This window comes from Schistocerca americana, chromosome 1, assembly GCF_021461395.2.
Source record: "Schistocerca americana isolate TAMUIC-IGC-003095 chromosome 1, iqSchAmer2.1, whole genome shotgun sequence".
NCBI lineage: Eukaryota > Metazoa > Arthropoda > Insecta > Orthoptera > Acrididae > Schistocerca > Schistocerca americana.
The window spans coordinates 861,613,507-861,636,737 of NC_060119.1; the positions used below are offsets into that span (position 1 = coordinate 861,613,507).

General features: G+C 45.2%; 1 protein-coding gene across 1 annotated transcript in view; it reads left to right on the forward strand.

The window, feature by feature from the left end:
• Positions 1 to 23,231, forward strand: part of LOC124613751 (E3 ubiquitin-protein ligase TRIM37-like) — a 297,453-nt gene that overhangs the window by 91,727 nt on the left and 182,495 nt on the right. Inside the window, exons 7-8 of the mRNA XM_047142470.1 lie at positions 6,900 to 7,014; positions 16,046 to 16,218. Coding sequence (XP_046998426.1) covers positions 6,900 to 7,014; positions 16,046 to 16,218 — 288 coding nt within the window. The remainder of the gene's footprint in view (positions 1 to 6,899; positions 7,015 to 16,045; positions 16,219 to 23,231) is intronic.

Genomic DNA, 23,231 nt, shown 5'->3' on the forward strand with positions numbered 1-23,231 from the left:
CTATGTGCCTTATGATGTGGAGGATTTGGTATTGACACCAGACTCCTATATGTCAGATGAGCAGTTATTTACAGTAGAGAGTAAAATTCACCCGCAATTCCACTGTAAGCAGTGGAAGTGTCGTGTACATTGGGCAATGCCTTTGGAAGCTTAGCTTTCCTTGTGTGACCCTGCAAACTCAAAGCTTGGTCACTTGCTAGCACTAGCCAGGATTCTTGTTTACTTTGATCTTTGCTTGCTTGCATTCAAGTGTGAGTACTTTGCAACATCTGCTTTTAGTTTTGTGTTTGTTCCTGACAAGCTTAGGGACTCTTTCGTCACTGCTTAGGTTGACACTTTGTGTTCATTGTGTCACCACGCATCATGGTACTTCGTGTTTGTTCTGAGCATTTCATGAATGCTGTTTCTCGCTAGGCTAGACATAACAGTCAGACTGTAAAGCAAGTCCATTTTAATTCTTAGTGACATGGAACAATACATGACTTTAAGAATTGTAGTATCCCTTGCAAATTTGGGGCACCAAGTTCAGTATTTTACTGCCAATGTTCAAATCACAATCGGTGTAAAACCTTTTCCTGTTAACTGTGATTGTATTGATAAAAGAATATGTATTTCAACTGTGAATACTGGGAAGAAAAAAAAGACGGGGAAGAAAGAGTTACTGATGAATCAAGATCAAAGGAAGTTAAAGAAAGAAAGGAAAAAAACAAACAGGAAGAAACATCAAATTGCAGACAGGCACAATAAAAAGACTCTTACACATTGGTTTTTGGCTCTAGCCTTTGTCAGTAAAAAACGCGGGCACGCTCGCTCGCGCGCGTGCACACACACACACACACACACACACACACACACACACACACACACACACACACACACACACACACAAAAGAACCACCAACTCCAGCATTTCGGGCTGCAATGCAACATTGTGTGGGATGCGAGCAGCAATCTGTAGGGGGTGGTAAGGGGAAGGGATAGTAGTCTACAGGTGGGGAGAGACGAACAACGCTGTCTGGCAGAGGGTGCAAGGACTAGACTGCCAACAGGCGCGGCGTCAGGAAGTTGTGAGGCAGGAAGGTGGGGAAAAAGGAGCAAAAACACACAAGGAGTGGGGAAAGCATACCTCATGCACACACATCCGCCAACTCCAGCATCTCAGGCCAGAATGCAACATCATGTGGGATGCAAGCAGCATCTGGAGTGGGTGGAGAAGGGAAAGGGATAGTAGAGTGTGGGTGGGGAGAGAGACAAATGCTGTCTGGTGGAGTGTGCAGGGATTAGACTACCAATAGGCACAGCATCAGGAGGTCGGAAGGCAGGGGGGAAAAAAAGGAGCAGGGATAGACAGGTGGATGTACTGGCAGAGGGCTGCAAATAAACAGGGTGGAGGATGAGATGAGATGATAGGATAGAGGGGGTGGGAAACAGTTGGTTGGAGGGTGTGGGGACAGTATGTTACCGTAGGTTGAGGCTCAGATAATTATGGGAGTGGAGAATGGGCGCTGATGACCCCGCTGTTTAGCGCCCGTAAATCTCCAAACACACACACACACACACACACACACACACACACACACACACACACACACACACCGGGAGTGGAGAATGTGTTCTAAGGATAACTCCCACCTGTGCAGTTCAGAAAAACTGTTGGTGGAGGAAAGGATCCAGATGGCTTGGGTAATGAAACAGCCATTGAGATTAGGTGTGTTATGTTCAGCTGCATGCTGTGCCACAGGATTGTCTACTTTGCTCTTGGCCACAGTTTAGTGGCGACCATTTGTCATGGTGGACAGCTGCTTGGTAGTCATACCAATATAAAAAGCTGTGCAAAGATTGCAGCAGAGTTGGTAAATGACATGGCTGCTTTGACAGGTGGTCGACCGTTGATGCAGTAGGAAAAACCTGTGACAGTGCTGGAATAGGAAATGCTGGGTGGGAGGATTGGGCAAGTTTTGCACGTGGGTCTTCTACAGGGATACGATCCTCAGGCAAGGGGGTTGGGATTGAGAGTGGCATAGGGATGGCCTAGGATGTTGTGGAGGTTGGGTGGGCAATGAGTGGAACACCACTTTAGAAGGGTCGAGAAGTATCTCTGGTAGGATGTCCCTCATTTCACGGCATAATGATAGGTAATCAAAACTCTCGCAAATGATGTGGTTCAGTTGTTCCAGTCCGGGATGGTACTGGGTGATGAAGAGGACACTCCTTTGTGACTCGTACTTGTGGTTGGTGGGAGAATTGGGGATGTGAGAGGAAATGGCATGGGAGATCTGTTTGTGGACTAGTCTGAGGTATGGTGCCTGTCTCTTGAAGGCCTTGGTGAGACCCTCAGCATACTGAGCAAGGGAATTTTTGTCACTGCAAATACACCATCCACAGGTAGCCATACTATAAGGGAGAGATTTTTTTGTGAGAAAGGGATGAAAGCTGTCAAAATGCAGGTACTGTTGGTGATTGGTGGGTTTTAATGTGGACAGAGATGCAGATGGAGCCGTCAGGGAGGAGGTGGTCAACATCTAGGAAGGTGGCATGCTGGGTTGAGGTGGACCACATGTAGCATGTAGGGGAGGTGTTGAGGTTGTGAAGGAATGAAGATAGGGTGTCTTGGCCCTGAGTCCAGATCATGAAGATATCATCAGTGAACCAGAACCAGACTAGGAGTTTGGTGTTTTGGGAAGCTAGAAAGGTCTGTTATAGATGGCTCACAAAGTGTTGTCATAGGAGTTTGCCTTGGGGGTGCCCATGGCTGTGCCGCGAATTTGTTTATATACCTTTCCTTCAAATGAGAGGTAGTTGTAGGTTAGTATCAAGTTAGTAAGGTGAATGAGGTAATGGGTTTGGAGTCTGAAGGACATTGGGAAAGGTAGTGTTCTATAGTGGTAAGACTATGGGCATGAGGGATGTTGGTGTCTAGGGACGTGGCGTTAACAGTGACGAGTAGGGATCAAGAAGGTAAGGGGGTAGACAGTCTGTGAAGGAAGTGGTCCATGTCTTTGATGTGGGAGGCTAAATTACGGGAAACTGGTTGGAGGTGTTGGTCAATGAGGGCCGAAACTCTTTCAATGGGGGCACAATAACCAGCCACAATGGGACGTCCAGGGTTGTTGGATTTGTGAATTTTGGGGAGCATGTAGAAAGTGGGTGTGTGGGGTGTCATAGGGGTGAGAAGGGATGGATTAAGAGGCTATGTTCTGGGATAGGCCTAGGGTTTTAAGCAGGATTTAAGTTTGTGTTGGACATCCGGGATGGGATCGGCCTTCTGCCAAGTGGTCACCACGATTCATAACAACAGTGGTGGGACCTTTGTCTACAGGTAGATGATTAAGTCAGGATTCGTTTTGAGGTTGTGTAAGCTGTTATTTCTTCTACTGAAAGGTTGAAGGTTGGTGTTTTGAGGAAGGGACCTGGGGAACGATGATGAGGCTAAGTTGACCAGCAGATGATTGGGAGGAGGAGGGGGGGGGGGGGAGAATATGGTAGATGGTGGTAGGAGCTGGAAGAGATAGGGTTCAATGTTGGAATTAGGTTGGTTGTGGTTGGGGGTCAGGGGAAAAGAAGTGTTTCCATTGTGGGGTCAGGAGGAGAGTAAATCTTTGATAAGTCCAGCATGGCTGGGCTAAAATAGGTGTAGCCATTTGGATAGGACTAACTTCTGTGGGGCTGAGGCTTTTGGTGGAAAGGTTAACAACAATGTTACGGGAATGTTTTGGCTCTGGATTTGAATTTGATGGAGGGTTGTGTAACGTCCTTCTTACTAATCGGCCTATCGTGCTTGCGATATAAAATATGACCGTGGATCGCGTGTATGCCTAATGGATTTTTTTCTTCTAATTGTATAATGCTATCTTTCCTGAAGAAGTGATACCAATAACTAGGAGGAAAGTGTACGACCGACCCTTCTAATGGAAAGTCCACTAAAAATAAAATTAATTAAATCGAACAGGACTATAATTTGGAAAATGAAAGTTATTTTGTGCTTTCGCTCACAAACAACACTGGACAGAAAGGGGTACCACTGATCATGAATCCAAAAGTTACACATAGGAAGTAATTAATGGTTGCCAACCCACTAGGGCAATTTACATCCAAAATCTTGTACTACAAGACGATGGGAAAGAAAAACATGTATTATTAAAGACTGACGTGGCTACTAACGGTTGCCATGTTTTTGTGTGTTTTTTTACTCTAATTTTAAGTGAGTATGTAATGATACAGAAAACTGAGAAGTCACCCTTACGTTATGTTAGGCATTAAATTTTGAAAAAGGCAGTCGAGTAATGATTTGAAAATATGCAATTAAACAGTATGCTAGTACTGAACTTCATTACGTGAACAATGACTTTCAGTGACCTCAGCATAATGTCATCAAAGAAATTTTGACAAAAAAAGCACTTTTTACTTTGCCGACTCTTATTTTGCAAATTGGATTTCATATTATTGTCTGAACAACTGAGCCTTTTTTTTTCTTTTTTTACTGATTTGAACAGAATTAAATACTAGAATACATACCAAACCAAACAGCCATGTGCTCCAAGCTATACGTAAAATAAATAAAACTTCCACACTCTTAATTTGTGCATTTCTTTAGATTTGGATTTTTTCCAGTGATTGATTCTCAAACTTGAAAACTGAAATTGCTTTACTGTAGTCATATACTGAAGCCTCTGTTGTACAACAGTTAATTGGAAGTAGGCTGAGGCTAAAATTCTTAAAAGAGAAATTATTCATTAATAAACTGGCTGTAACTATTCATTTGTTTCTTATGACACTCACTTAGCATATTAGGGAAAAAAAGGAACAAGGATCCTGCTTGGTAACAGTGTCTGGGGGCAATGAGGACACAATCGCCCTGAGTTTAACTGATTATTATTTAAATAAATCCAATCAAATCACATTCAGTTGTGCTGCTGGGTTGGCCATTTAGTACCTTCTACCAATGAACAGCCTTACTTCAGTGCTGTGCATGTGACAAAACTCGGAGCCGATGATGAAACTGTGTTGCTGGAACTGCTGATGGAACTGCTGCTCTTGCTGAAGACGGTAGCATATTGTGGAGCCATGACTTAATTATAGGAATGGGCAGTTGTAATTAATACAGCCTCTTCCGTCCATCCACTGTCTGTCCTCCTGCTCTAGACATCTGGCCAGTGCGTATACATGATGCCGCCGAAATAGTACACTCTGCTGTGGGAGCGTTAACACCACACTTCCGAACACTACAAGTGCTGGAACCCATCTCCCACTCTCTCCGTGTGCTGTACGCAACAACTCCCTACCAAAAGATTTTATAACAGACAAGCACTGCTATTATCGTTGCTAGTCGATGCAAATAACAATTCCTTTGGCTTTTTCCTGGAGCTTACAAGTTTCACAGTAAATCATAGATAAATACAATGAAACATCAACAGACTTCTACCTAAGTGTACACTTACAGTGAAGCAATGCCCTTACTTATTAAAAGAAAGCATTTAAATTACAAATATTTACATACAATTCAGAAAAAAAAAGTTATATATCGATAGCAGGCGCCATGCATTCTGCATTTTCGATGTTACAGTTAGTAGGGAGTTTTGGGGGATGTGGAAAGTTGAGAAGGTCAGCTACACAGGGTAAAGCTGCTATGAGGGATGGACGAGGAGGAACACTGTGGGTGCAATAGGGGTTGGATAGTGGTGCCCCGAGGCAGGTTAGATAACTTATGGAGGTGCTGTCTGGAATGCTCATCCATGTCATTCCTTTCACACCAAAAAATCCCTCCCACATGGCCTGTCTGTCCGGGGCCAGCGTATCTGCAGTGACAAAAACTCCCTTGCTTAGTATGTTGAGGGTCTCAGCAAGGCTTTCGCAGACAGGCACTAATCTCAATACCTAGTCCACAAACAGATCTCCCACACCATTTCCCCTCACACTCCCACTCCTCCCACCATCTCCTCTCCCATTTTCATTTCCCACCCTGTTTATACACAGTCCTCTGCCAATGCATCTGCCCATCTTTCGCCACTCCGCTTGCGTTTTTGCTCCTTTTTCCCCACCTCCCTGCCTCACAACCTCCTGACGCAGCGCTTGTGGGCAGTCTAGTCCTTGCACCCTCTGCCAGACAGCGTTCATCTCTCTCCCCACCTGTACACTACTGTCCCTTCCCCTTCCCACTCCCTACAGATTGCTGCTTGCGTTCCACATGATGTTGCATTGCAGCCCGAGATGCTGGAGTTGGTGGTCGTGTTTGTGTGTGTGTGTGTGTGTGTGTGTGTGTGTGTGTGTGTGTGTGGGGGGGGGGGGGGGGGGGGGGGGGGCATGCGCACATGTTTTTTACTGACAAAGGCTGTGGCCAAAAGCTATGTGTGAGTGTCTTTTCATTGTGCCTGTCTGCAACTTGATGTTTCTTCTTACAGGTAGCAATCTGTCTTTTCCTTTCTTTCTTTTTTAACTTCTTTTGATCTTGATTCACCAGTAACTCTTTCTTCCCCATCTTTGTTTCTTTCCAGTATTCATAGTTGACATACACATCCTTTTATCTATAATATCACTGTTAATAGGAAAAGGCTTTACACCAATTGTGATGTGAACACGTGGCAGTAAAATACCGAACTTGCTGCCCAAAATTTGCAAGGAATACTACAATTCTTAAAGTCATGTATTGTTCCATGTGTCTAAGAATTAAAATGGACTTTCATAATTTACATTTCCTCGTGTGATTCAGAATAGAAAAGACACTACAATTATTATAGGACATGAGTTCCAGCTCTCTGCAAACACACTGCTTTTTCAACACCTCTGTGCCATCATCAATGGGTTTTTTGTTTATTGGAAAAACTGTAAAAGTTGAAAATATTTTGTTATTCTTGATTTAACAAAGTGAGGCACTATAGTTACTTTCACTTTTTCTTGCGTAGGTTCCAAGTCCGTCCTCCAACATTTTTCCAGAGATGTCGTGACCAGCAGTGGTATATCCACCACCTTACTACTGTGCAGAGTCAGTATCTTGCTCAGATTAATGAACTGAAAGAGGTGAGTGCTTTGTTGTTTAGTACACATTGTGTAATGTATTGACCTCTATTGTAATACAGATATTGATCTTTGAGCTGTCTGTAATTGGCTTTAGTGAATACATTTCTGATCAGTTGAATTATAGAGTTATACTTCATAGTGCGTAGAAACCTCTTTCATTATGATGACTGCAGCAACATCTCTCTGTGATACATTGTAGAGCCATCCCAATCTGTTGGTGTTAGCCAGATGCCGACACAAATTGTGGTGGTGGTGGTGAAGGAATCGAGGTGTGAAAGGGTCCTAGAGCACCTCCATGTTTGCAATGTGCTCTTCAAATCTCTTTTGATACAGTTGGGGAAAAATGGGATCTTCCAGTGTCTAAGGCTGAAGGTATAGACCACCTGCAAGATGATGTCGGCAAATAAAGAGCTGCACATGATGAGACATAAAATTAATGTAGCAGTTGCCAGTGACAGGCAATAATGAACATACCAGAGACCCCATTCATTTCATATAATAATATCCCCCCCCCCCCCCACACACACACACATCTCTGCTGCCTACTTTAATGATGCCCTTGGTATTCATCATCATCTGCACATATTTGTACCTTGCACATATTCAGCAAGCAGAGGTAAAAGTCTGTAGTAGTGGCTTCAGTAACCAATAGAGAATAGGTAGTTGTAAATAGTATGGCTGCTCATCAGTGTTCACTGCTCAGCATGAAATTCTTGACTGGCTTGTTGCATGGTGACCTTTCCATTCCCTGTTACAATCCATAATAGTGGATAATGGTCTGTTATCAATGTATAGTTCACCACTTTAGATATGGTGATAGTGGTATCTCCAAATAAAGATAATCATGGTATCCCTTCAATATTATGGTGTGTGATAGTGCTTGCTCAAACTTGATGTAGGAGTACCCCATGAGTTGCACACAGTTTGGTTGGCATAAAGTGTGCTGGTATCATTTGCCTTCCGTTAGTCTGCCATGCGCTATGGCTCCTGTACTGCTTGACAATGCCCCAGCATATGAGCTAGTACTCCACTTACCTTGGTAACAAAAGCTTCTCTCTCTCTCTCTCTCTCTCTCTCTCTCTCTCTCTCTCTCTCTCTCTCCCCCCCCCCCTCCCTCTCCCTCTCTCTCTCTCTCTCCCCCCCCTCCCTCTCCCTCTCCCCCCTCCCACTACCTCCATCTCCACCCGCTACCTCCATCTCCACCCGCTACCTCCATCTCCACCCGCTGCCTCCATCTCCACCCGCTGCCTCCATCTCCACCCGCTGCCTCCATCTCCACCCGCTGCCTCCATCTCCGCCCGCTGCCTCCATCTCCACCCGCTGCCTCCATCTCCACCCGCTGCCTCCATCTCCACCCGCTGCCTCCATCTCCACCCGCTGCCTCCATCTCCACCCGCTGCCTCCATCTCCACCCGCTGCCTCCATCTCCACCCGCTGCCTCCATCTCCACCCGCTGCCTCCATCTCCACCCGCTGCCTCCATCTCCACCCGCTGCCTCCATCTCCACCCGCTGCCTCCATCTCCACCCGCTGCCTCCATCTCCACCCGCTGCCTCCATCTCCACCCGCTGCCTCCATCTCCCCCGCCACCATCCTCTCCCCCGCCACCATCCTCTCCCCCTCCCCCCACTACCTCCCTGCCCCCCCACCTGTCCCCCCCGCCACCCCCGCCCCCGCCACCTCCACCCCCGCCCCCGCCACCTCCACCCCCGCCACCTCCACCCCCGCCCCCGCCACCTCCACCCCCGCCCCCGCCACCTCCACCCCCACCCACGCCACCTCCCCCACGCCACTCGCCCCCCCCCCCCCGCCACCTCCCCCCCGCCACCTCCGCCATTCCCCGCCACCTCCCCCCCCGCCACCTCCCCCCCGCCACCTCCGCCATTCCCCGCCACCTCCCCCCCCGCCACCACCCACCCACAACGTCACCTCCCCACACCGCCACCTCCCCCCCGCCTCCTCCCCCTGCCTCCTCCCCCGCCGCCTCCCCGTCCCCCCCCCCCCCCCCCCCGCCCCCGCCGCCATCTCCACTCTCCCCCCGCCACCTCCACTCTCCCCCCGCCACCTCCCACCCCGCCACCTCCCCCTCTGCCCCCCACCACCGCCTCTGCGCCCACCTCCGCCTCTGCCCCCCCGCCACCTCCGTGACCTCCCCCTCGCCTCCCCCCCGCCACCTCCGTGACCTCCCCCTCGCCACCCCCCCCCCCCCGCCACATCCGTGACCTCCCCCTCGCCACCCCCCCCCGCCACGTCCGTGACCTCCCCCTCGCCTCCCCCCCCCGCCACGTCCTCTCCGCCCCTCCGCAACCTCCCCCCCCCCACGCCCTCTCCACCACGCCTCCCCCCGCTACCTCTCTCTAACCCCCCCCCCCCCCCACCTACCCCCTCCCCCCACCGCCAGCTCGTCCCACGCATCCCCTGATCGGGCTACGACTGTGGTTGCCCGGGATACTGCCCGCATTGAGGCTGATCCCTCACCTGTGGTAGAGTGGGAGGTCGTTTCAAGGTGTGGCAGGGGGCGAAAGACATTCCGGAGGGCTGAACGGAAAGCCTCTCCAGTTTGTCTGACGAACCGGTTTCAGGCTCTGTCTCAGGCTGATACTGATCTTCGGCCTGACATGGCTGCTTGTCCTGTTCCAGAGGTTGCCCCTCAGTCTGCAAGATCCGGGCAGTCGCAGAGGGTGGGCTTACTGGTAGTTGGGAGCTCCAACGTCAGGCGCGTAATGGGGCCCCTTAGGGAAATGGCAGCAAGAGAGGGGAAGAAAACCAATGTGCACTCCGTGTGCATACCGGGGGGAGTCATTCCAGATGTGGAAAGGGTCCTTCCGGATGCCATGAAGGGTACAGGGTGCACCCATCTGCAGGTGGTCGCTCATGTCGGCACCAATGATGTGTGTCGCTATGGATCGGAGGAAATCCTCTCTGGCTTCCGGCGGCTATCTGATTTGGTGAAGACTGCCAGTCTCGCTAGCGGGATGAAAGCAGAGCTCACCATCTGCAGCATCGTCGACAGGACTGACTGCGGACCTTTGGTACAGAGCCGAGTGGAGGGTCTGAATCAGAGGCTGAGACGGTTCTGCGACCGTGTGGGCTGCAGATTCCTCGACTTGCGCCATAGGGTGGTGGGGTTTCGGGTTCCGCTGGATAGGTCAGGAGTCCACTACACGCAACAAGCGGCTACACGGGTAGCAGGGGTTGTGTGGCGTGGGCTGGGCGGTTTTTTAGGTTAGATGGCCTTGGGCAAGTACAGAAAGGGCAACAGCCTCAACGGGTGCGGGGCAAAGTCAGGACATGCGGGGACCAAGCAGCAATCGGTATTGTAATTGTCAACTGTCGAAGCTGCGTTGGTAAAGTACCGGAACTTCAAGCGCTGATAGAAAGCACCGAAGCTGAAATCGTTATAGGTACAGAAAGCTGGCTTAAGCCAGAGATAAATTCTGCCAAAATTTTCACAAAGGTACAGACGGTGTTTAGAAAGGATAGATTGCATGCAACCGGTGGTGGAGTGTTCGTCGCTGTTAGTAGTAGTTTATCCTGTAGTGAAGTAGAAGTGGATAGTTCCTGTGAATTATTATGGGTGGAGGTTACACTAAACAACCGAACTAGGTTAATAATTGGCTCCTTTTACCGACCTCCCGACTCAGCAGCATTAGTGGCAGAACAACTGAGAGAAAATTTGGAATACATTTCACATAAATTTTCTCAGCATGTTGTAGTCTTAGGTGGAGATTTCAATTTACCAGATATAGACTGGGACACTCAGATGTTTAGGACGGGTGGTAGGGACAGAGCATCGAGTGACATTATACTGAGTGCACTATCCGAAAATTACCTCGAGCAATTAAACAGAGAACCGACTCGTGGAGATAACATATTGGACCTACTGATAACAAACAGACCCGAACTTTTCGAATCTGTATGTACAGAACAGGGAATCAGTGATCATAAGGCCGTTGCAGCATCCCTGAATATGGAAGTTAATAGGAATATAAAAAAAGGGAGGAAGGTTTATCTGTTTAGCAAGAGTAATAGAAGGCAGATTTCAGACTACCTAACAGATCAAAACGAAAATTTCTGTTCCGACACTGACAATGTTGAGTGTTTATGGAAAAAGTTCAAGGCAATCGTAAAATGCGTTTTAGACAGGTACGTGCCGAGTAAAACTGTGAGGGACGGGAAAAACCCACCGTGGTACAACAACAATGTTAGGAAACTACTGCGAAAGCAAAGAGAGCTCCACTCCAAGTTTAAACGCAGCCAAAACCTCTCTGACAAACAGAAGCTAAACGATGTCAAAGTTAGCGTAAGGAGGGCTATGCGTGAAGCGTTCATTGAATTTGAAAGTAAAATTCTATGTACCGACTTGACAGAAAATCCTAGGAAGTTCTGGTCGTACGTTAAATCAGTAAGTGGCTCGAAACAGCATATCCAGACACTACGGGATGATGATGGCATTGAAACAGAGGATGACACGCGTAAAGCTGAAATACTAAACACCTTTTTCCAAAGCTGTTTCACAGAGGAAGACCGCACTGCAGTTCCTTCTCTAAATCCTCGCACAAACGAAAAAATGGCTGACATCGAAATAAGTGTCCAAGGAATAGAAAAGCAACTGGAATCACTCAATAGAGGAAAGTCCACTGGACCTGACAGGATACCAATTCGATTCTACACAGAGTACGCGAAAGAACTTGCCCCCCTTCTAACAGCCGTGTACCGCAAGTCTCTAGAGGAACGGAGGGTTCCAAATGATTGGAAAAGAGCACAGATAGTTCCAGTCTTCAAGAAGGGTCGTCGAGCAGATGCGCAAAACTATAGACCTATATCTCTTACGTCGATCTCTTGTAGAATTTTAGAACATGTTTTTTGCTCGCGTATCATGTCATTTCTGGAAACCAGAATCTACTATGTAGGAATCAACATGGATTCCGGAAACAGCGATCGTGTGAGACCCAACTCGCCTTATTTGTTCATGAGACCCAGAAAATATTAGATACAGGCTCCCAGGTAGATGCTATTTTTCTTGACTTCCGGAAGGCGTTCGATACAGTTCCGCACTGTCGCCTGATAAACAAAGTAAGAGCCTACGGAATATCAGACCAGCTGTGTGGCTGGATTGAAGAGTTTTTAGCAAACAGAACACAGCATGTTGTTATCAATGGAGAGACGTCTACAGACGTTAAAGTAACCTCTGGCGTGCCACAGGGGAGTGTTATGGGACCATTGCTTTTCACAATATATATAAATGACTTAGTAGATAGTGTCGGAAGTTCCATGCGGCTTTTCGCGGATGATGCTGTAGTATACAGAGAAGTTGCTGCATTAGAAAATTGTAGCGAAATACAGGAAGATCTGCAGCGGATAGGCACTTGGTGCAGGGAGTGGCAACTGACCCTTAACATAGACAAATGTAATGTATTGCGAATACATAGAAAGAAGGATCCTTTATTGTATGATTATATGATAGCGGAACAAACACTGGTAGCAGTTACTTCTGTAAAATATCTGGGAGTATGCGTACGGAACGATTTGAAGTGGAATGATCATATAAAACTAATTGTTGGTAAGGCGGGTACCAGGTTGAGATTCATTGGGAGAGTGCTTAGAAAATGTAGTCCATCAACAAAGGAGGTGGCTTACAAAACACTCGTTCGACCTATACTTGAGTATTGCTCATCAGTGTGGGATCTGTACCAGGTCGGGTTGACGGAGGAGATAGAGAAGATCCAAAGAAGAGCGGCGCGTTTCGTCACTGGGTTATTTGGTAACCGTGATAGCGTTACGGAGATGTTTAATAAACTCAAGTGGCAGACTCTGCAAGAGAGGCGCTCTGCATCGCGGTGTAGCTTGCTCGCCAGGTTTCGAGAGGGTGCGTTTCTGGATGAGGTATCGAATATATTGCTTCCCCCTACTTATACTTCCCGAGGAGATCACGAATGTAAAATTAGAGAGATTAGAGCGCGCACGGAGGCTTTCAGACAGTCGTTCTTCCCGCGAACCATACGCGACTGGAACAGGAAAGGGAGGTAATGACAGTGGCACATAAAGTGCCCTCCGCCACACACCGTTGGGTGGCTTGCGGAGTATCAATGTAGATGTAGATGTAGATGTACCTCCTCTCCCCACCTCCCCCCACTACCCCCCTCCCCCCGCTACCTGCCTCCTACCGCAAGCCCCCCCTCCCCCGCTGCCCCCCTCCCCACACTGCCCCCGTCTCCCCCTGCAGCCCCCCTTTCCCCCCTGCTACCCTCCTCTCCACCCGATACCTACGTCTCACCTCTGCTACCCCCCTTTCCTCCCGCTACCCCCCTTTCCTCCCGCTACCCCCCTTTCCTCCCGCTACCCCCCCTTTCCTCCCGCTACCCCCCTTTCCTCCCGCTACCCCCCCTTTCCTCCCGCTACCCCCCTCTACCCCCCTCTCCCCGCCGCTACCCCGCCTCTCCCCGCCGCTACCCCCCTTCACCTCCCGCTTCCCCCCTAACCCCCTTCCCTCGCTTCCTCCCTAACCCCCTCCCCTCGCTTCCTCCCTAACCCCCTCCCCCCGCTTCCTCCCTAACCCCCTCCCCCCGCTTCCTCCCTAACCCCCTCCCCCCGCTTCCTCCCTAACCCCCTCCCCCCGCTTCCTCCCTAACCCCCTCCCCCCGCTTCCTCCCTAACCCCCTCCCCCCGCTTCCTCCCTAACCCCCTCCCCCCGCTTCCTCCCTAACCCCCTCCCCCCGCTACCTCCCTCTGTCCCCCCGCTACCTCCCTCTGTCCCCCCGCTACCTCCCTCTGTCCCCCCGCTACCTCCCTCTGTCCCCCCGCTACCTCCCTCTCCCCCCACTACCTCCCTCCCTCCGCTACCTCCCTCTCCCCCCCACTATCTCCCTCCCCCCGCTACCTCCCTCCCCCCCCACCCGCTACCTCCCTCTCCCCCCCTATTTGCTCAATATACAGATTGAATAACATTGTGGATAGGCTACAACCCTGTCTCATTGCGATCTAATTTCTGTACAAATTGTTAATAGCCTTTCGCTCCCTGTATTTTACACCTGCCACCTTCAGAATTTGAAAGAGTATTTCAGTCAACATTGTCAAAAGCTTTCTCTAAGTCTACAAATGCTAAAAACGTAGGTTTGCCTTTTCTTAATCTAGCTTCTAAGGTTAATCGTAGGGACAGTATTGCCTCACGTGTTCAAAGATTTCTATGGAATCCAAACTAATCTTCCCGGAGGGCGGCTTCTACCAGTTTTTCCATTCGTCTGTAAAGAATTTGCGTTAGTATTTTACATCCGTGATTTATTAAACTGATAGTTCGGTAATTTTCACATCTGTCAACACCTGCTTTCTTTGGGATTGGAATTATTATATTCTTCTTGAAGTCTCAGGGTATTTCGCCTGTCTCATACATCTTCCTCACCAGATGGTAGAGTTTTGTCAGGACTGGTTCTTCCAAGGCCGTCAGTAGTTCTAATGGAATGTTGTCTACTCCCGGGGCCTTGTTTCGACTCAGGTCTTTCAGTGCTCTGTCAAACTCTTCACGCAGTATCATATCTCCCATTTCATCTTCATCTACATCCTCTTCCATTTCCATAACATTGTCCTTAAGTACATAACCCTTATATAGACCCTCTATATACTCCTTCCACCTTTCTGCTTTCTCTTCTTTGCTTAGAACTGGGTTTCCACCTGGTCCCTTGATAAATAGGCAGTATCTATCTTACCCCTAGTGATATATGCCTCTACATCCTTACATTTGTCCTCTAGCCATCCCTGCTTAGCCATTTTGCACTTCCTGTTGATCCCATCTTTAAGACGTTTGTATTCCTTTTTGCCTGCTTCATTTATGTCATTTAGTTTGTATCCTAACAAAATTCCAACACCATTTGCCCCACTATTTTCCACTCCCAAGTAGTATAGCTGGTAGTCACCAGTTTGTTTCAGCATTTGCTCCAGATTGCAACTCACAAAAGTGCTAAGTACACCGAGAATGTTCTTTTTCCTCTCTTTTGTGGCAGTCTCTTGACTTTCATCTCTGCAGTAGCTTTGGTGTGTTCCATGTTCCAGTTTTGATCCTTTCTCAGTTTTTCTTCTTCCTGTTGTGAGTATTCTCTCTCAGTATGTTCCCTTGCTGCAGAGGCAAGTGAGGAAAGCTTTACTTCCAGAGTCTTGTATGTGAGAAGTCATTCCATGTATTCCTTGAGAGATTGTAATGTGGTAGTATGCTGTTCCTTTCAGTGCGAGGATGAGGTTGCCACTTTTTGTAAGTTAGATATTTTTTGTAGCTTCCCATTGGGGGTACAACACTACTTGTTCAGTCTGTGTTTGCCCCTGAGAGAAATGGGACATGTCTTGTGAAAAGCATTAGAAGTGTCTCCTTTTTTGCCTCTGCTGCTGCTGAGGTCTCCATTGTTTTCTTTGCAAGGGGCCTTCAATGGTACGATCAACAGGAAGCCAATTGAACTATGTTTCTGAGAGGTGTCGTATCTCTATCCTTCCTTTCTCAGCCAGACTTGACATTTTCATCTGATATAAAATATGCACCTTTTGAAGTTGGTGACTGTGACAGATTTTGATAAATGTAGACCCGTTGCAGTAATAACTCTCTTCTCAAACCTTTGGAAGAGATAATGCGTTTAAGAGTGGTTAAGCTTACCTGTAAATATGAAACTGTATGTCAGTTTATATTTTGGAAGGGCGTCTTGATTGAACATGCCATCTGGTATCATTTCACTGACACTGTAGTAAATATCTAAATGCAAAATTTTTGATGGCAGTTGAGAGAAAATAATTGATTAACTTAATATTCAGCTGATAGGAAGCAATTGCTCGTATTAGATAGCTCTGTTTGACCATAAGTTACTTTGAGTAATTTACATTGTGTGAGTGTATCAAAAACAAACACCCAGAAAAAGCACTGCAGCTGTATTATACCTGTAGAAAATAATAAAACACAAAACTGTTTACAATGTCTTTATTAGCAACTTCATCTCTATATTTTTCTTTTACGTACTCTTGATTGATACTGAGCATTTTGTGCCTGTGTTATGCAGAAGTTAGCTGCTGAAATGGCACGAAATAATAATGCAACAGTGGCATGGGCAGAAAGTGCTGTGACATCACCATCTGCTTCAACTCCAAGAGTGACTTCTACTAGCAGAAATGTGGCAACATCACCTGTCGCGTCACCACCTGCACAGCTAGGAAGAGAATCATCTGCAACCAGGTACATTTCTTTGATAAAAAAATAATTCAAGTGCAAAGTGCGGAAGAAATGCTGTTCGCTAAATTTAATGTATTAGTTGTTGTTGTTGTTGTTGTTGTTGTCTTGCAAACGTCCGCATCTGTTGACTCAGGGATCGAGACGTGGCTGCACGATCCGTTAGAGCAGTAGTAGTAGTTGTTGTTGTTGTTGTTGTCGTCGTCGTCGTCGTCGTCGTCGTCGTCGTCTTCAGTCTGAAGAGGGGTTTGATGCAGCTTTGCTTGCTACTCTGTCCTGCATGAAATTCTTTATCTCAAAATAACCACTGCAACTTACATCCTTGTGAATCTGCGTACTGTATTCGTCTCTTGGTCTCCCTCTACAATTTTCATCCCCGACACTGCCTCCCAATACTAAATTGGTGATCTCCTGATGTCCCAGAATGTGCCCTATCAACTGACCCCTTCTTCTACTCAGGTTGTACCACAATTTCTTTTTTCATCAATTTTATCCAGTATCTCCTCATTAGTTTTGTGATTAACCCATCTAGTCATAAGCATTCTTTTGTAGCACCACATTTCAGATGCTTCTTTTATCTTCTTGTCTAAACTGGTGGTTCATCATCTATGTTTCACTTCCATACATGGCTACACTCCATACAAATTTTTTCAGAAAAGACTTCCTAACACTTAAATCAATATTTGAATGTAACAGATTTCTCTTCCACAGATATACTTTCTTGCTATTGCCAGTCTCCATTTTATATCCTCTCTACTTTGGCCATCATTAGTTATTTCACTGCTTAAGTAACAGTTTAAATTATTGACATAAAAACTGAGGAAAATTTGCTGTATAGAGCCAGCATTCACCAGTTGACGTTCAGAGTCGTGTGTGAGAATGCACCTCATCTGAAAAAAATTGTTCTTTTTTGTAAAGTTCTCACTCTCCACTTGTCAAGCCAAGACCAATTGAGCAAATTGATGTCTCTTTTGATGATCTGCAGGCTCCAACACTTGTGTAAGTTGAATCTTGTACGTATGAATTTTCAGATCTTTTGAAAGGATTTCATGCAGTGAACTTGGTGATAAATTCAATTGTTGAGCTTGTCAGTGAGCCAATTTTCTGGGACTTACGGTTACGTTCTCATGCACAACATTATTGTTTTCTTGTGTTTGAACAGAAAGTGTTCGTCCTGTCTCCTTAACGTTTGAAACAAAATGTGTGGTCTCAGACTTCCCACATCATTGCTGATGATGGCAGGCATAGCAAATATGTCATAACCTAAATATGAATATCTGTAGTGATGTTTACATATTGAATAAAGTGTGTACATACCATATTTTGTAACTAATTTACATTTTTTCATGTAGTTCAATAATTGTCACCCTGTATATCTGATAAATGTGTTTCCATAGCAGCACGGATGACAAACTTGGAAAGGGGGGAATCCTTCTGTCAGAAACAGTTCAGCATGTTCATGATGTCAAAAGAAAACTTAAATCTTAGTGGATCTGCAGGACAAATGCTACAAAATAAGTACAAAGACATATTTGGAAAGAGAAGTGGTTCTGAAACTGTGCAGAATTTCAAACGTGTTAATTGGCTGTCAAAAATACGATATGAGTGAGAGTGATGTGCTCTGCTATAAAGTTGCCAGATTGACATCTTGTGGCCAGGAGCACTCATTTTCCCAGTATAAGACAGTGTTTCGGGATAATCATCATTTTGTTTGTGATGGATAACTTTAAAATGAGTTGTGTTTCTGAGTACCGCACATCATTCAATTTCACATGAAGAAATTTAATTGCAATAAAATGCATTTACTTTTTTGGTCATATATTTCAAGTATTTTTAAGCATAAGAAATAAGTAGTTTCTTAATTTTAGCACCTAAAAATTCAAGCCTTAGTAACAACTGGCATTTCTTTTCTTTTAAAATTTTGTACAGTTTTTAGGACAATATCCTGAAGCAATCCATCCTGACTCTGATGACTCCAGACATATCGTACACTACTGGCCATCAAAATTGCTACACCGTGAAGATGACGTGCTACAGACGTGAAATTTAACTGACAGGAAGAGGATGCTGTGATATGAAAATGATCAGCTTTTCAGAGCATTCACACAAGGTTGGGGCTGGTGGCGACACCTACAACGTGCTGACATGAGGAAAGTTTCCAACGGATTTCTCACACACAAACAGCAGTTGACCAACGTTGCCTGGTGAAACGTTGTCATGATGCCTCGTGTAAGGAGGAGAAGTGCGTACCATCACGTTTATGACTTTGATAAAGGTCAGATTGTAGCCTATTGCGATTGTGGTTTATCATATTGTGACATTGCTGCTCGCATTGGTCTCAAGATCCAATAACTGTTAGCAGAATATGGAATCGGTGAGTTCAGGAGGGTAATACGGAATGCTGTGCTGGATCCCACGGCCTTGTATCACTAGCAGTCGAGATGACGGGCATCTTATCCGCATGGCTGTAACGGATCGTGCAGCCATGTCTCGATCCGTGAGTCAACAGATGGGGACGTTTGCAAGACGACAACCATCTGGACAAACAGTTCGACGACGTTTGCAGCAGCATGGACTATCAGCTCAGAGACCATGGCTGCGGTTACCCTTGACGGTGCATTACAGACAGGAGCGCCTGCGATGGTGTACTCAACAACGAACATGGGTGCACGAATGGCAAAACGTCATTTTTTCGGATGAATCCAGGTTCTGTGTGCAGCATCATGATGGTCGCATCCGTGTTTGGCGACATCGCGGTGAACGCACATTGGAAGCGTGTATTCATCATCGCCATACTGGCGTATCACCCTGCATGATGGTGTGGGTGCCATTGGTTACACGTCTTGGTCACCTCTTGCTCGCATTGATGGCACTTTGAACAGTGGATGTTACATTTCAGATGTGTTATGACCCTTGGCTCTACCCTTCATTTGGTCCCTGCGAAACCCTACATTTCAGCAGTATAATGCACGACTGCATGTTGCAGGTCCTGTACGGGTTTCTGGATACAGAAAATGTTAGCCTGCTGCCCTGGCCAGCACATTCTCCAGATCTCTCAATTGAAAACGCCTGGTCAATGGTGGCCGAGCCACTGGCTCGTCACAATACGCCAGTCACTACTCTTGATGAACTGTGATATCATGTTGAAGCTGCATGGGCAGCTGTACCTGTACATGCCATCCAAGCTCTGTTTGACTCAATGTGCAGGCGTATCAAGGCCATTATTATGGCCAGAGGTGTTCTGGATACTGATTTCTCAGGATCTATGCACCCAAATTGCATGAAAATGTAATCACATGTCAGTTCTAGTATAATATATTTGTCCCATGAATACCTGTGTTATCATCTGCATTTCTTCTTGGTGTAGCAGTTTTAATGGCCAGTAGTGTATTTACGCTACTACGCTGACTGGCACATAAAATGCAACATTCAATAAATGATGTGTAATCATTATGTAATTATCTATTTAATCAAAGTGAAGCAATTCAGTCAAGTTTTTGAGACAGGGTATGTAATTGGCGTTGCTTTGCGAACAACCAATGAAGTGTTGTTAGCCTCAGTTGTTGTTTCCCACACAACCTGGAAAACACATCACTGAATGTGAGCGAATAATATTTTCCCACTCTTGTAGTGCTTATTAATGCACCTTGAATTCTTCCCCTTTCAATCACATGTGTTAATAGGAACTTTCTGTGATTGTCATAATCAGCTTTCTGGAGTAAACAGGCCGTTAAGCCCTGAACAAGCTATGAATGCTGTTGCTTTGGAGAAAGATGGCTGCAGCAAGCCTTAAGTTGCAGAAGTGTTGAGTACTAGACTTTTCATGATTTCCAGAATCATACAAAGGCACAGGGAAACTGAAGGCTTTGCAAGGAGACCAGGAGCAGGCCCAAGAAGAGTAACATCAGAGATAGATAACCGCTTCTTACAACTTCAAGTTCTGCACGCCTGTTACACCACTGCTATTGAAGCATGAAATTGACTCTACTGTGTTTGAGGGGTGAGAGAAACTGTCAAAGAAGACTGGAAGAAGCCAATCTTCAAACCAGAAGACCTGCTACAGGTCCTAACTCACCAGAGAGCATTGCACAGCTTAACTACATTTCACATTTTGGCTGAACAGTACAACAATGTGATAAAGTGTTGTTCACTGATGAGTCATTATTTGGCCTCCAATCACCTGACAGAACAGAGATCGTCTTGAGAAGACCAGGGGAAACGTTATCCCCATGCACATTCTCATCCAGGACGCATTTTCGGGGTGGGTCTGTGATGATGTGGGCAGGAATCGATACAGCTGCAAGGACGAATTTGGTCTTCTTGGAGCATGGAAGCCTTGCCACATGAGGAGGAAATCACTCTGGAGCATGTTGTGCCTTTCTCTCCATTTATTGGTGATTATTTTATACTAATTCACGACAATAGAAGCCCCACAAGTTGCAAGAACTGTACAGAAATTCTTGGATGAAACAATAATTCATGTTATGGACTGACATGCTCGAAGACCTGATTTGAATCCTATTGAGCGCATTTGGGACCAACTGGGGAGCAGAGCCCATCAGCACTATCCAGAAACCCTACAGGACATACAGAACACCCTCCTGGAAGGATGGGATCTGATTCATCAACAGGACATTATTGCATTAATCAAGAGCTTGCCTGAAAGGTTGGATGCCATTATTGGTGCAAGAAGTGGCAATACAAGGTTTTGAAAACGTGAACAGAGGTCTCAAAGATCATCTCCGAGGTTTGTGAAGTAAAGTGTGAAGTGTATAACATCAAAACAGACGTGCATTATCTTTGAGCTTACTCAGAATATCCTTGAAGCATGTATCTCTGGCTTAATTTGTTAAATTTGTTTATAATCATCTTTCTTTTTTCATTGTTGGGTCCTTAGGTTGGACTGTATCATCATATTCCATCACAAGATAGTGGATTAGTGGCAAAAAGGTCATAAATTTAAAATAAATTTCAGTTGTGTGAAATTGAAGTGTTGCATTTTTAGTGCTGATCAGTGTATAAGATGATCCTGAATGTAAGATGACATTTTTTAAAGCCTTTCTACAAATTTTTATTTTTATCCTATTCTTATTAATTAGAATTACAAACTGTTTTATTAATATAAAGTTTCTGCCTAAAAGTCAACATTCTGTCTATTTAAACTTAAACTATTGAGTGTTCACATCTCGTTTGTTCAGGGAGAAACAAAACAAACAGAAAGTAATAGTTAACATTCATTTTTATCTTGAACCTTTCTTTATTCACTATGTAAACCAGTAGTCTGTGGTGCCACTAACTTTTAATCATCTTCAACACTGGTATCATCATCTTCATTTTTAAGCCAACTGCCATTTCTTTCACCCTACACTTCTCCCATATTTTGTCGTGTTATTAGTAGGGACAGGAAAATTTCGCAAAAATGATAACGCAAAAAATAACATGAAATTAGTGATTTTTAACAAAGTAGTATGAATTTGGCAATTTTTATGAAATTCAGAGAAATTTGTTATTCTCACATTTAAAAAATGCTATAAGTTTGAGAATGGCAGTATGCGATTTTTATAACTGAATGTTGGAATTGCATTTTGACATCTTATTTCCTCAAGCTTGAGGTTCATGTATAATCTTAAAATGAACGGTCATTTCTCGCATAACTATGATGTGATATCAAAACTAATACCAAAAGTGGCAAAATACATAGCACTGGAAATGGCATTGGAAAAAATTTTACTGAAACAGGAAACAAGCACCAAAATTAGAGAAAACACTGAGATTGACAAAAAATAGCAGTGTGTGTGGCAAAAAATAGCAGCATATTTCCCAAAAAAAAATTGCAAAAAGTAACACAGTTTGACAAAAAATAATGAGCAAAAAAACAAATCTGGTCTGTCAAACAATAACTCCGGCTTTGGCAAAAAGCACCGAATTTGGTAAAAAAATAAAACTCAAATTTGGCAAAAATAAAACCAAAAAGAGAAAAGTATGAAATTAAACTGGCATAAAACAGCAAAATTGGCATAAAAATTTGTAATTTACAAAAAATGAAAAGATCCACCGAATTTGGCAAAAGTAATGACTCCAGATTCGGCAGTAAAAGTCAGTCATGAATTTGGCATCACAAGGTAACTCCGGATCTGACAAACGGCAACACCGAAATTAGCTGTAAAATAAAAAAAAAATGTTTCCTGTCCCTAACTATGAGCCATTCATGGCATTGTATGTAAAGATATCATTACAGATTCACTTGATATTCTGCTCTAGGCAGTAATAATGCACTGGCACAACATGCTGCGTGCTTAAGCATGAATTCCAGAGTAATTATGTTGATATAAATGAAGAGGGTTTTGTTAACTTCCTCCTTCAGTGAGGCTCTAATCATCTTGAAAAAACCATTCGCAGTAAAGCTGTAATAGCAGAGCCTTGAAAGATCTGTTCACCGCAACAGCCATTAATTGAACAGGTCTTTCTTGTTCTTTGATCCTTAACTTCCTGGGTGAGTTGTGCCCTGAAAGAATCCAGCAACATTATTTTTCCTCTGTTAAACATAGTCTTTTATTCTGCTCCAAACTACATTCATCCAATCTATCAGCAGGGCATTTATCATCTATCCCTTTTAATGACATCTACAGGATTCACACAGGCAGTACCTTCGACATGATTCTCCTGTGAACAACCGTATATGAGACCAGCATTTTTGCTTCTGCTACTACACCCAGTATCAGTGTTATTCTGTTGTTTTCATTACTGGAACTTCTTACAGGAACACTTTTAATGCCCTTAATGTTCACAGTAAGACTTCATAACATACCAAAATAAACAGCTGTCCAATTGGTGTTGCCCTTATGGATCAGCAATTAGCCATGCCTTTCTTTTATATAAAATTTTGTGACACTGTTACGAAGTATTATATTGTCAAATGCTGAGGGAAGTGTCGAGCTACCATTGTTTTGTGTTTTAAAGTAAGCCCTGTCCTCTTTGTCATCCTTTGCTTTGAATTCTGCAATGTGTGCAGTTGGAAA